At 44.3% G+C, this 15,341-nt stretch overlaps 1 protein-coding gene across 2 annotated transcripts in view; it reads left to right on the forward strand.

Annotated features, from left to right (window-relative positions):
- fam222ba (family with sequence similarity 222 member Ba) overlaps positions 1-14,157 on the forward strand; it is a 70,294-nt gene extending 56,137 nt beyond the window's left edge. For both annotated transcript variants that reach the window (XM_072469949.1, XM_072469951.1), the window contains exon 2: positions 6,118-14,157. In XM_072469949.1, coding sequence (XP_072326050.1) covers positions 6,135-7,457 — 1,323 coding nt within the window. In that variant the 5' untranslated portion in view covers positions 6,118-6,134 and the 3' untranslated portion in view covers positions 7,458-14,157. The remainder of the gene's footprint in view (positions 1-6,117) is intronic.
- The last annotated feature ends 1,184 nt before the right edge of the window (positions 14,158-15,341 follow it).

The raw sequence follows: 15,341 nt of genomic DNA on the forward strand, positions 1-15,341 counted from the left end.
GGCGGGTATCCAGTGGAATTTTATAAAACGTTCTCGGGGATATTGGGGCCGGTGTTGTTGAGGATGTTCAATGAGGCAAGGGAAAGAGGGGTGTTGCCCTCCGATGATGTCACAGGCAACGATTTCGCTAATTCTTAAGTGGGACAAGAACCCAGAGCTGTGTGGGTCCCTGTTGAATGTAGATGCCAAGTTGTAGGGCTGATCTCCCTGTTGAATGTAGATGCCAAGTTGCTGGCCAAAATCTTGTCCTCCGGGATAGAGGATTGTGTTCCGGACGTTATTGGGGAGTACCAGGCGGGGTTTGTTAAGGACAGGCAGTTGGCCAATGTAAGAAGGCTGTTAAATGTGATCATGATGTTCCCGGAAGGTAGTGAGGTGGAGGTAGTGATCGCAACGGGTGCAGAAAAGGCTTTTGATCGGGTAGAATGGGACTATCTGTGGGAGATATTGGGACGGTTCGGATTCGGGAGGGGCTTTATTGACTGGGTCAGGTTACTGTATCAGGCTCCTGTGACAAGTGTACGGACGAATAGGACAACATCGGACTATTTTAGACTGCACCGGGGGACGAGACAGGGATGCCCCCCTCTCCCCACGGTTGTTTGCGTTGGCTATAGAGCCGTTGGCAATTGCTCTGAGAACCTCGAGGGGCTGGAGAGGACTGGTCCGGGGGAGGGGGGGCTTGTGAAGCACAGGGTTTCGCTCCATGCGGTTGATGCATCTGTACGTTTCGGACCCAATAGAGGGGATAGAAGAAATCATGAGGACTCTGGGAATTTGGCCGGTTTTCGGGGTGTAAGCTTAATATGGGAAAGAGTGAAATGTTTGTGGGACAGGAGAGGCGACTGGGAGAGCTGCCGTTTAGGTTAGTAGAGGGAAGCTTTCGGCACCTAGGCATCCAAGTGGTGTGGGAATGGAACCGGCTACATAAATTGAAACTGGCCTGGCTGGTGGACCAAATGAAGGACTATTTTTGGAGATGGGACGCGCTTCCGTTGTCTCTGGCTGGGAGGGTGCAAGCGGTGAAAATGATGGTCCTCTCGAGATTCCTATTTGTATTTCAGTGTCTCCCCATCTTTATTCTGCAGTCCTTTTTTAAGCGGGTCAACCGAGTGATCACCGGCTTCGTCTGGGCGGGCAAGACCCCGCGAGTAAGGAAGGTGATGCTTGAGCGGAGTCGGGGAGAGGGCAGGCTGGCGTGCCAAACTTTAGCAACTATTACTGGGCGGCTAATATAGATTAGAGTAGGGGGTCAATAAGGGTGGGACCTGTCCGAGAGGTAAATGGCTTTTGCACTATGTTTATGGTTTCATGTATATTTATTTTGTTACTATACCACAAGTACCTCAAAATGTTTATTCGCTACATGGAATGGTCAGTACAGCAGCATGTGGACCATTGGCAGTGTCCCATCAGGGTGTTTAGCTCCATCCCGATATAGTGACTTGTGTGTCAAAGCGGATTGGATTCAAAGTATCAGCATCCTAAATGGATTAGCATTGCTGCCTCACGGCGCCGAGGACCCGGGCTCGATCCCGGCCCCGATCCCGGCCCTGGGTCACTGTCTGTGTTAGAGTTTGCACATTCTCCCCGTGTCTGCGTGGGTCTCACACCCACAATCCAAAAGATGTGCAGGGTAGGTGGAAGAGCCACGCTAAATTGCCTCTTTAATTTGGAAAAAAGAATTGGGTACTCTAAATTTTTTTTTAAAAGCCTCCTAAATGGTTCAGAGAATTTTTTATTTTAATTTAGAATACCCAATTATTGCACACTTAATACACTTCTTGATTTTAGTCTCGAGTATTCTCACCACACCATCTCTTTTTCCCCTCGCCACTGCCCCCATCAAATCATTCCTACATCAGTGACAGATTATAGTTTCCAGATCTAACGACGTTCTGTTCCCAACACCATCCCTTTGCTCTTGCCTTCTGACACCCCCATCTTTATCTCACTCTTCCTAGTTTTATCGCTGCGTATCTTGGAATTTTGGATTCTGCTTTCAGTCACTTCCCACTTCTTGCTCCACATCTCCAATCGCTTGTAAATAGCACCGTGGAAACATGGGAACCAACTGAAAAAGCGAGGTTTGCATTTCTATAGCTTTGTTCAAAGTGCTTTACAGCCAGTGAAATATTTGTTTAAGTCTTGTCTAGTCATTATTGAATTTGCCTATGAACAGATGGTCCTGCTTTTTGTGATGTTGGTTGAGATTCGCCAGCACAATAAGTGTCAACTTTGGTTTTTGTGCTCCAATCAATCAGTGGGTCTTGAACCTTCTGACTCGGGTGAGAATGCTACCCACTGAGCCATGGCCGACTGTCCAGTGGTGCTGAGTGAGTGGGTGTGTGAAGCATTTCATGTTAAGGAAGGTGATGAATTGTGTTTTACCCATCCGCCCCAAAGTTTTGAAACTACTGGTTTCTACAGTGAACGCAGCATTTGAAGGTGGCAAGCGGAAATTAGCCCCAGCACAAAACCCTGGGGTTTCCACCTGTAACTGTTTGGGCTGGAGAGGATGTTTATTTACCCAAATTCTTACGGTTGTATTTAAAAAGGAAACGGATGTGGATCGAGTCTGCTTCATAACCAATTGTCAGTTTGGAGGATTATTCAACCAAAGCTTGCTGACAAATGTCCCGTGGCATCGGTGCTTTCAATTCTATTGTTTTAATAAGTAGTTAATGGGTGTAAATTGTTTTAACACCCCCTCCAGTGTGGTAAAGGGATGTTGAGGTTCTGTGCGAATTTTTGCCAATTCCAACATCTGTTGATGTTCGAAATGCTGAATTCCACCAGGCCTTTTAATCAGTTGAAGCCTGAATGAGCTCCGGACTCCTCGTTAAATGGAGGTATGTAAATTCCACCCCAAATCACTTCTGCCACCATTCTAAAGAGGATAGCTGGAGTAAAATGGTGTGTGTGTGTGTGTGTGTGTCCTAGTTAATTCTGTGCTGCATCTCTTCATCTGTTATCACATTGGTAGATGGGAAAAATAACCCGGCTGTGTCTCGAACATTTCAATGGAGCGTGATGACAGCAGTGTGATAGCTTTGTATTGGGTCCATTTGAACTGCAAGTATGCAGTAGAAGGGACTATTTATAGGTTTTTGTCCATCCAAACTCAGTTGCCTGGAGAGAACATTTTTACATTATGTAACCCTGGCTTGAATCAATAGTGATGGTATTAACAGGAGCACGGTGGAATGACTTGAAAAATGAACTACTCCCAATGGCCCTATGTTCTGAGGAACTGCTTGAATTGTTGGGGCTAAAATTATTTTCTCCCTGAATGCTGGGAGCAATGGCATTCATTTTGCAAGTCTTTCATTTCACAGATGTAGCAGTTGAGGTGTGTTTCCACAGAATCCTTTTGATCTTTCAGTCGCTTTTAAATAAACCATTTCAGACTTTCCCTGGGGGAGTTCAATGTGTTTACATTGAGTTTCCATTGTCGGTTTTATTTAAGTCACATTTTATTGAAGTGCTGATACTGGCACTTCAGGGGAAACGGAACGTTTCTCCCTGTCACTTTTCTCTCTCCTTTTCTCCCCCGCCACCTTTTTTTTTTAACCATGTTAATATCTTCCCAGCTGAAGGTAGCTGAAAATAAAAGGTGCCTGGTTTCCATGCTATTGTCCTTCTGCAGCCCCACACACCGCCAAAAGAATTGGTCCTCACCTCTCTGAGGTGCATATTTCATCTCCTTTTCATCCTGTACTTCTGGCTGTCATAGCATGTTGTCAGAGCACTTTAATCATTGGGTTCTGTCTTATGGTAAGCAGTCTATCGCACTTTTTGAGATTATGTTGGCAAGGGTTTAAATCTACTATAAAATGTCAGTTTTATTTTAATTCTAAGCTGCAGATGGTCTAGTTTTTGAACTGGTAGAGGCAGGAACCTTTCTGCCCTAGCTCGGTAGTATCATGCTAGCCAGTCTACTTGTCCTCTGACTGATGAGCTAATGTTTTTAAAATAAATTTAGAGTACCCAATTAATTTTTCCAATTGAGGGGCAATTTAACTTGGCCAATCCACCTACCCTGCACATCTTTGGGTTCTGGGGGGCGAAGCCCACGCAAACACTGGGAGAATGTGCAAACTCCACACAGACAGTGACCCAGAGCCGGGATCAAACCTGGGACCTCGGTGCTGTGAGGCCGCAGGGCTAACCCACTGCGCCACCGTGCTGCCCCAGCTTAGGTTAATGGGTAGTAAAGTTGGAGATTTCCCGAGACTTATCAGATTGCTGTCTTTCAGTCTGTTACTCTGGTTTTAATTTCCATTTTGCCCAATTTTGGTCCTACTGCAGAATCGTGCAAGTCAAGATTCCATGTCAAATTCTCAAAGCAGTCCGTGAAACAAAGCATGTAGTTTTGAGTGCTTTAGGCAAGTTACATTATCGGAATGTGAATAATGAGATTAAAGCATTGCGCACACAGTAGTACAATGTTCGTGGATTAAACACTTAACTCTGAATTGTGCTCCTATTGGCTCATTGTGGGTTCCATTTGTGCTATTATCATACCTCGGGTATGAGCGATTGCGAGCAAATCTTTACTCTCCAGCATGGATCTTTAAAGCTGAAACTTGATTTTGTTTTTGTCCTCGCGAGCTGCAAATATTTTCAGTCTTCACGGCAGGCTGACGCCGGCAGTACTTGCACTGCAGCCTTGAACTGCTGCTTTTAATTGACTGTGCTCTGTCGCTGATCAAAAGGTCATTCATTTCACCTCCAAAAATTTCCTGTCTCACTCTGGCCTCCTGTGTTAATTGTTTTAAGGCTTCGTTCAGACAAATCCCAAGATATTGATAGACCAGAACTAAGGTGTTAGAATTTGCTCGAGGAAGGATCATTAAATGAGCTTGGCTGCACAATAAGAAAGCGAAATAACAAATCTCTGGCTGAACGTGGCTAAGGGTCTGAAGCACAGCAAGAGAAACTAACAAAATAATTAGTTTTTGATTCACATTGTTCATGTACTTATCCACAACACTGGACGATTGAATTTTCTCCTTCCAGTGACCAAGGCAGTAAAGATTTATTGGAGATAGTGCGGACAAGAATGTTGATTTAATGAAGGAGTGAGGGTTGGGCAGCACGGTGGTGCAGTGGTTACTGCTGCCTCACGGAGCCGAGGACCCGGGTTCAATCCCGGCCCTGGGTCACTGTCCATGTGCAGTTTGCACATTCTCCCCGTCTCTGCCCGGGTCTCATCCCCACAACCCAAAGATGTGCAGGGTAGGTGGATTGGCCACGCTAAATCGCTCCTTAATTGGAAAATAAGATTACTTTAAAAACATGAAGGATTGAGGGTGAAGCTTTAATTAAAAAGGATATCACGATGTTCCTTTGGGTCAGCTGAGGTAGGAAACATGGCAGCTATTTTACCACCTGGCCATTGAGATGGGGCCTGGGTTTAAAGTCTTATCCAAAAGACACTTGTGGCAGTGCAGCACTCCCTCAATGTGGCACTGGAGTGCAAGCCTGGATTATAAGCTTGAACATTCTGACTCTGGCATAAGTGCAACCGACTTGAGCTAGAGCCGACACTGCATTATGTAAATCGCCTCTTGACTTCAGATACAGATTCTGCCAGGTTTTCACTTTGACACCCGATTTATAATTGTGAAGGTCAAAATCTACTGTTTTTACAGTAGCACGGGGTAGCACGGTAGCACAAGTGATTAGCACTGTGGCTTCACAGCGCCAGGGTCCCAGGTTCGATTCCCCGCTGGGTCACTGTCTGTGCGGAGTTTGCACGTTCTCCCCGTGTCCGCGTGGGTTTCCTCCGGGTGCTCCGGTTTCCTCCCACAGTCCAAAGACGTGCAGGTTAGGTGGATTGGCCATGCTAAATTACCCGTAGTGTCCATAAGGGTTGGGAGGGGTTATTGGGTTGCGGGGATAAGGTGGAAGTGAGGGATTAATGTGGGTCGGTGCAGACTCGATGGGCCGAATGGCCTCCTTCTGCACTGTATGTTCTCTATACTTTTTGAGGGGGAGAAATTATTGAAATGCTGTTCTCCTGATAGCTAACCTTGTAGTCAGAGCAAGCTAAATGACTGTACATAAACTGATCTTCTATGTCATTCATATATTTGTTTTCTTCATTCATAGGGGAAAATACACAGAAGATGAGATCTGCACAGTACCCAACCCCAGCAGAATTGGATGCATATGCTAAGAAAGTTGCCAACAATCCACTGACTATAAAAATCTTCCCAAATAGTGTCAAAGTACCACAAAGGAAACATCTCCGTCGTACGGTAAACGGTTTGGATACTTCGGGCCAGCGATTCAGCCCTTACCCTTCTCAGGCCAGCTCCCATCGTGGTTTACTCGCAATCGTCAAGCTGCCCACGAAAAGGGTTGTGAAAGACTTCAACGGAACCCGCGCAAGGTTGCTGCCGGACATGAATCCCCCGTCTGCTCCGTATGCTGCACCTAGCACTTTATCCCACCCCCAAAACATGCTGCTGCAACCGGGTTTACATGGATATCGGAAGATGCGCCCAGACGGGGATGCCCCTCCCAACGTCACAGTGTCTACCTCAACCATTCCGCTCTCCATGGCTGCTAACCTGCAGCAGAACAAGCCCTCTGACTTGAACAGCATTGTGCACCAGATATACCAGATGTGCCAGGCCAGCGCGGGCCTTACCACTACCTCAGTCTGTGAGGGACAGATTGCCAACCCCAGCCCCATCAGCCGCAATGTGCTGATCCACGCCAGCACCCGGGTGTCTGGCCACAGTGTGCCAGGTCACCTGCCCCCCTGCATCGTAAATCCGGGCGACCCAACCATCGCCATCAATGCCATTGCCCCTGGTGGGGTTGCCATGGGCAATATGAGCAGGATGCAAGCGGCCTACCAGAATGACATAGATTCTGCCACATGGCATCAGCACCAATTGGCACAGTTGCAACATCTGACCAGAGACACTGCTGGAACAGGGCATCCTAACAAGCTCCACAGAGAGATTTCTGGAGCTGGATTCACCAGCAAGACGTTGAGTTACCCTGCTGAGCTGTGCCTGGGCCAACCTTACAATCTGAAGGTTCCTGGAGATAAATTGTCACCATCGCCGCCCGTCAACGGAATCCAGGGGGCTCTTCCGTACTCCAACGGGCAGTACTTCCAGCCAATATGGAACAACATCCTTCCAACTCCCAACAGCGACAGCTCCGGGTCCCAGGACCTGGGGATGGTGTTTCATGGAGGAGCCTCCGGCCCGGTGGACTGTGTGGCAGGGACTCACTTTCGAGCTGGGGCTGGTTCCTCCAGCCAAACAAATGTCCTGCAGACCATGGACTACCTAGGTGGAGACTACCAAAACTCCTGCTTTAGAGACCAGACTATGGGGATGTTGGGGAAGGTCCACAGGCCCTCGATTAGCCGAGGCCCAGAACCAAATCTTAATCAGAATAGTCATATTCACCACCATGTGTACAGATGAGCTGGGTTCAAGTAACTTTGGTGCTCTAGTCAGTCTTAACAGCAATTTTGGATCATGTTATTTGTGTTAATGCCTTTTGATTGCCAAACTTGTCTAATTTTTTTTTTAAACCTACCAGTTTGGAGGGAAAAAAACATCTCTCATCCCTTTTCATGAGGAAGAATATTTCATGAGATTGAGGTCTGTGTGTCTAGCCACCACCTTGATGTATGATTAGAAACTGGCTTCAGTGACAGGATTGGAGGGGGAAAGAATGCAAAACAGATGCAATCTTGCAAAAACATCTGCAGTGTCAGAATCTTTGATTTGAAGTGAGGTGTGAAAAGCTGATGGCAGCTGTTGAATTATTTGGCAAGTGTCCACACATCACTCACTAGCACTAGCGAGGTTTAGTGTAAAACTGCACAATTGTCCCCATTAGCAGTTCTCGAGAGAGATGCAGGAGCCCCATTATACCACTTCAAGCGTGTCAGCATATTTATCTGAATTTTCTTTCGCATCTGCCGGACTGTTTTCCTACCAGCAGGTTGTGGTCATGTGGCTTCTGCTTAACATTTTTAGTGGTTCCTCCACCCGCTCCCTTTCCTCTTGCATCCCATGTGTACTGCTGCTTGTAGCAGCCTCTGTAATCTCTGAACTGCAGAGCTCTGTATAACCCTGATGGATGATCCATTTGCAGAACTGTCACCAGGAGGGAAAATGTTCAGAGTGATATTTATGACCCAAGAAGTGACAGATTGGAAACTCATTTAAATCTACAGAGCTGTTTATTTTTTTTCTGCAATGTAGATCAAAATAGGCCGTAGCTTCAAAGCAAAATGAAGAACTGTCACTGCAGATGACAGTGCAGTCTGGATTTTATGGTAATTTATTTAAACGCCTTTTGTGCTTTCCTTTCACCCTCTCCATTTCTTCTTTCTGTTTCTCTTTTTTTTAAGGGGATTGGGGAAGAATACAAGGGCAAGTGAAATAAATTAAGAGCCCGTGGACTCCGTAGCGAAGGGCAATTATAAGTTGAAATGCTTACTTCACCCTCGTGGGCAAGTAACACTGACCGACTCCTTTTATCCATCCAGAGCTCACTGGCGAAGGGTGGGGAAGGAGGATGGGAAGGGGGAAGAGATCTTCAGTCATAAAGATGGTGTGTGGGTGACTTACCCCAGGGTGCCTAGTAAAGCGCACACATTGCCTCGGATGGCAGGTGTTAGTTGTTTGAGGGAGGCGCCTCTTGGTCATTTCCATCAGGTAATGCAGTTGTTTTGCTGTCGCATCTGTATTTCGGGAATCCCTATATTTCTGGTCCAAGAGACTGGCATGCACTGTCCCAATTAATACTTAGTGCTGTAAATATTCAGGGTTTTAGTTAACGGTCAGATATCATACAGCAAATCTCTGTGTTATATGGGGAGGTAGAATAATTGTGTTGAGTCAGAGGTGCACCGTGACCCATTATCACTATGAAAACTGTGAATAGTTCTTGCCATCAGCGAGTAAAGCCCCTCTCTTTGCCCCCTGCTTTATTGACCTATGTAGGTTTGCCATTGTGTAATATCGTGCCTTTAAAAACCTGCAGCATTTGAGGTGGCTGGGAGGAGACATCATTTGCCTTGCACCAGGTATGCTTGTACTAAAAGTGACCATGAAGCCCTCTGATAATCCAGCTGGTTCACGAGTGTCCTTTTGGGGACCAAAGCGAGCTGCTTTTACCTGGTGTGGGCTGGTATGCAACTTCAGTTCCACACTAATTTAGTGGCCTAAGAAGTTGCTCAATTGCAACACAAATTGCTGCAAAGAGTGCAATATTTCAGGAGGAAGGCAGCCTGCCTGCAGCTTCTCGGGGTAGTTGCGGATGGACAATAAATGCTGGTCTTGCCGGTGATGTCCACATCAAAAGAATGACTTTTTTTTTTAAGAAAAGGAACTATCAAATGCACAATAAATGATTTATTTTTTTTTAATGCAAATCCATGCACTGAATCAGACTGTGCAGTTATGTCTTCCTTTAGATGAGGTTGTCTTAAATTCATGATTCCTCCTTGATGGCAAATGAACTGGAGAACTGGTGCAAAGGTCCTGGGTTTGAGTCCTGGGCTGTGTTTTTAATCACTGCATTTGACTTTACTGTCCTGGGGAAGCTGTTCTCTGCACATTTCCACTCCAATGTTGCTCTCCAATGACCACCTGCTGTTTAGGCGTTGTGGATGCTGAATATTTTGGTCTCAACAGCGATGCCCTACACAGTCAAATGACACGGCGTGTGCTGTTAGGGCCAGAACTGGGAAAGTAACTGGTCGTGGGGGCAGTAGGAATGTTAACAACAATACATTAAAACCTGAACATGAGTTAGCTTTAGTAGAGGAACCAATTAAAAGGGAGGAAATTAAAAATAACCCTGCTCCAATCACAAAGAACTCTTAATTGCAAAAACTAAAATGCTATTTGATTTTGCCCCTATGAACTCACTCCACGTTAAATGGGTGATTCTGGATAATCTATTTATAGAGCTTCTATTTCCGGTCATCAGAGGCAGGACCTATCCTTGGAATACATCTTATAAATTCCATGTCCATGCTATTCCTCATCACTGGTCTGTCTGGAAGGCTTAAAGTAGTTTCTGATGGTAATCCTTCATAAACAAAAAGACCTCTATCAGATAATGAATTTTAATTGCTGACAAGTTTGGCAACAAAGGCATTAAATGCGTTCTTATTTTTCTCTTCCATACACTGGCTGAATATTGCTATACTACTGTAACTTAAAAAACAAATGTGTAATAATTCTGTCTGAATGTTGCCTGTTAGTGAGGGTCCGAGTAACAGCAGTCATGTGCGAGTGATGCCATTGGCACCTGCAAGTCATTGGTCTCCCTCACAAGCCCATTGAAAAGCCTTAAGTCTTTGCTCGCTTCAGAGCTGTTAATGGCGGTTTGAAAATAGAAAGCTGGCACTGTTTTTAGCACACAGATACGGTTGGATAGCAACAATCGTTCGCGAGTGGTTTTCGGAATAATTCGATTTGGAATATTTTGTTCAATAGTTCAGGGCTGTAACAGTTTCTCCCGCCCGCCCGCCCCAAGCTTTTCAAGACTTCAAAGCTTTACCGATGTCGACTAGTTATGCGAGAGGTGCTTGTGATTGGAGTCACTATTTGATGAGCTCAGTCAGGTTACCGTGGAGAGTACTACAGTGCCAATGCTGCTGGACAAACACTGAAAAGGTGCCTGTTTATGCTTGTATATAAAACCACACATCACAAAGTCTGTGGGTGACAGGGTGGCGGCTGTTGATCAACTGTGCAGCGTATTCCTCTTTTTACTGTCTTTGTGCTGACTCTTGTCCCCTCAAATTTCACCATCCCCCACCCAAAAATGTCAGCCAGGGAAATAACAAAAATTTATCTTAAAATAATTTTTGAACTCCTGCGCTTACATGAATTTTTTTTAAAAAAATGTTTTATTGAAATTTTTTCAAACAAAATTTTTTTCCCCTTACAGAACAAACTTAACAGTAAAGAAAGTTTAACAATAAACAAATGTTGCGCTTACATTAATGACCACCATACTCGTTTTGGGGATTCTTTATGTTTGAATCTGCATGTTAGAGAAGGCAGGGCCCCTAATCAAGCTTCTGTTTCCACCCGGGCACCCAAATAATTCAGCCTGATAAATCAGGACTATAGGACTTCAGCTCTGATTGGTTTGTGTTCAGAACAGAATTAATGGTGATTCATTTTCTAGCTGGGAGACTTTTAAGACTTTGTGATGGTTGAAATGGTAGAATATCTGGTGTGCCATTAGATTTCAGTGTTGTCACTAAATTCCAGTATCGAGCAACTTTCTCGGACGTTGTCCCATGTTCATCACTACTGCGCAATGACGGATCATGCCTTTCTGAATTTTAGTTGTGACTAATGAGTATTTTGAGCTGTGTAATACTAGGTGAAGTACTGGTATGTACGGGTCTGTCACTAGTTTTGGTGGCAAGTTAAGAGCATTCCCTTTCCCATGTCCCCTTGGCATCCATATGCTAAATCAGCATGGCAAGAGCATGGAAATGGCTGTGTTCTTTGGATGTGATAGCAGGTCTGAGATTTAAGCAAAAACAGAGATATTAAAGTAGTTTTGTATCTCAGAAAATCACTGCTTTTTTGATAAGTGGTGTGTGTAGCAACACAGCATCACACACCATGGAGGGGGCGGGGTGCCTCACTGCACATCAAGAAAGGGTCAGACTTGTAATGTTTGACAGAAGAACTGAGTATCCTATTGATTGACCTCTAGCACAGATAGGTGTAGTGATGACTATTGTGGTTAAATGTATGGCCTTGCTGTGGAAATCAACTTTATTCCTGATGAAAAGTATTTTACAGCGTTTACAGGTGTGACCGACTAAAGCAGTTTAACTGCCGTCCAGTGTTTTCAATTTTCAACGAAGAAGCTTGAGTAATGGATTTAAAAATTAGTTTGTAGACAGTATACAGAGGGGAGGGTGTCTTGATAATTCTGGTCTCCTGGAGTTGCCGTCTCTTGGGATTCTTTTCAATTGTGTGTCCTAGATGCTACACACTCGACGGTAACTTTCCTCCAATGCTTTGTCCCTGTGATTTTGAATATCTGCAAAGATGCCGTGCTGTGTTGTCACTAGGAGTTTTAACGTGCGCTGGGAGTATGAAATCTTCATGCAGCAGATTTACGAATATTTCTCCTTGTGGATTTCAGTAAAGATGAGCAATAGTCCTGTGAAGTTGCAAGTAATCCGCCAACTTGCCAATCTGCCAAAGCAGTGGAAGGAGCTCACAGATATTGTCCCGGCAAGGTAGTGCTGACAATTTATAGGACTGTTTCTGGTGGAGGCAGGAGCAGGTTGAGATGATGGAAATAAATGTGTCGACATCTTAAGTATTTATTTTGTTTTTTCTCTAGTCTAAGGTTTCAAATATCCAATGACCATACTGGAATGGGACATGTGCCTGTTCTAATAATTTGAGTAGCTTTAAAGTGTGTTTTTTGTTGTTGTTTTAAAAGCCCTAATTCTAAATGAACACTTGTAATTTTTCTTCTTTTTGCTTATGATGTGAAAAGGGTGCCTCCACAGAGCTTGGCTTAACTTATTTGCTGCAATTGCCCACTGTGGAGGAGACTGCTGCTGTATTCTTTAAAAACAAGAAAAGATAAATATAAGCTGCTTTTATACGTGCTACGGGTAAACTTGATCCATCTGCAGGAAACATTGCAGTTGATGGAGTTACTGTTGAAAAACTGCACCTAATCAGCACCAAGCTAGGGATAGGATGTGTTTGGAGCAGGAGCTGCAATATTATATATGCCGGTGGATAATTGCATTTTCATGTGGACCTAAATGGACAAGACTGGGGCCTAAAACCTGTAGTGACCGTGCCAATTTCTGAAGCAGAACCATTATCGTGAGAGCCCTTAACCTGAGGGGGGGCGTCACCTTTTTTCATTAAGAATTTGTACCCAATTTTCATGAATAATCTACCATATGCATTTTTACAGACGTGTTTGTAGGAAATACTTGAGTTCTATTACCTTCTAAGTGTATTTTTGTAAACTACATTCTTCAGACATGTGATCCCCCCCTCCCCCCCCCCCCCCCCCAGGTCACCCTCATACAGTCTGGTATCAGCTCTCGCACAGAGGTCTCGCTGACCTCACTGGGCTGCTATTTTATTTAAAAACATCTACTGATGTCACACTTTGTTATGTGTTTTGTCAGTGGCTGATCTTGTAGAGCAGTGCGTTCTTTAGGTTGGGATTATATGTCGTCCAACTGACCTGGGCAAATCCAACTCGCCTGGGATCACCTGTTTGTGCAGCAAGTTAGCTGATAGCTGTATCTGTTGGGTTTTTAAAGCCTATTCCACTTAAACTTCTACCAACTATAGAATTCTGTTGGTATTGTTTTAAATAAGCTATATGCACCCCCTACCCCGGTTTGCTTTTTTCTGTCCTTTGTGCTCCGAGCCCTGTATACACATTCTCGTATCTCTGCCCTTCAAATTGTGCTTGCCAGCTAGGAGTGCAGAGGATGTAGATTTCTAGGTAGCCCTATTGTTAGCAGAGGGGAGTAACTTGGACATACAGGTGATGGTGTGTCTCCTTCAAGCAGCAATGCTATTTGATCATGCTGGACCAAGAAACTTGCCAATGTGTTGACAGTTTGAATGACCCATTGAAGTCTGTACAAGACTCTGAACACCATTGCTGGGGGCTGAACCAGTATTAATTAACAGTGCGATTGTAGAGTATCCATTTCTTCATTGCAAGTGAATCTAAACGAAGACACACCACAGGTTCTTAAAAGAGTAGAATGAAGCAACATCTACACCTTGGTGAATATGTCCCCGATCAGCAGCCACCTGGTGTCTTGTTTGGATAAATTGTCACTTGTTTGATATTGATGTATGAAATTTCATAATTTATGACCGGGCTTCTTGATTTAAAAAAAATATATATCAGGAGGACTTAAAAACCTTAAATTTTCCTTCCACACAGGGAAGGCTCAACACTAACTGGTTGGTGTGTGTTTTTCAATGTTTCAAAGATGGAAATGTGGATGGTGAGCAGTTCTTGCTGTTGGAGGATATATCAAATTCAGTATGAAAACGCTGTATACTATTGTAGAACTACATTTTGATGAAGAATAAAAAAAATAAAAATTTGCACATCTAAATTAAAGAAGCTCGATGTTGAAATTTCCTCTTACCTGCTGCAGTTCATGGGACTGGATAAGGGACTGACTGCAACTGGCGACGAGCTGGAGCTGGACTTCCATGAGAGAGGCTGCAGGCTGGACAGTCTTTGCAATTGGGGGATATTTTAATAAAATACAGAACTTTGAGGATGGGTGAGGAAGAGCACGTTCTGGGATGGATTGGGCACAAGCTGTGGAATGGGAGGGATTGAGACAAATGATTGTGTCTCTAGTCTTATGAAGGACTGCAATCTGCAGCATTTAATAGGTCTGTTCTGACCTCAGGAGGTTGACTGTTTCCAACATTCTGTCATTTCAGATTTCTAACTTTCTTTTCCCCCTATGTTACAGGTTTGTGCAGTAGTTTGTACATCAAAAGCATGAACTGATGAACTCAAAACATCCCAAATTTGGGACCATGTAAACAAGTTGCAATCTATAGACTACTGCAGAGGCCATGGGAAGTCAGTGTTGTAGATCAGTGAAAAGGTTGGATGATTCTGGATTATTGTCCCTTTGCTGAATCACCCTGGGATTGTTGGGCTGGGCAGACTGTCAAGTAGCCACTCTGTGTGAGTGTGCCTCGTGCATTCTGACATGAACCAAATCTTCTCCCAACACCCCCAAATGTGTGCTTTCCTCCAGTGATGACAGCAGAAACTCTGACTAGCTAACTCCCCCTCTCCTGTCCCAGTAAGGATCTTAAACTAATGCTACTGCCTTCCTTTACCACCTTTTGAGAGCAACACAGACCAATATACAATTTTCCTGGTTAGTGTGACTCAGTGTTGAATGTGGCAGTACTGTTATGCACCACAGCAAGGATACTTTAACTGAGTTGAAGCCATAGTGTATATTTTATGTCACTGTCACTACCCCATGGGCCACAACATATATTTAAATGATTTCATAAGGCCAAATCTGTGCTTTTCTATGACTCTCAGAATGACCATTCAATGCCCAGCTTTCTTCAATAAACAGTTTGGTTTTATTTATTTTTTAAAAAATGTTTATTCTCCATTTTCCTTCAAAATTTACACCCCACCCACAAACAGTAAACGGTAACAAATACAAAATCAATCCCCTTAACAATACCAACAATACCATCCTCCCACCACCCCAAACAACGGCCCACCTGTCAATATATGCATCCAATAAAACAAACCCTCCC

Source organism: Scyliorhinus torazame, chromosome 12, assembly GCF_047496885.1.
Source record: "Scyliorhinus torazame isolate Kashiwa2021f chromosome 12, sScyTor2.1, whole genome shotgun sequence".
Taxonomy (NCBI): Eukaryota; Metazoa; Chordata; class Chondrichthyes; order Carcharhiniformes; family Scyliorhinidae; genus Scyliorhinus; species Scyliorhinus torazame.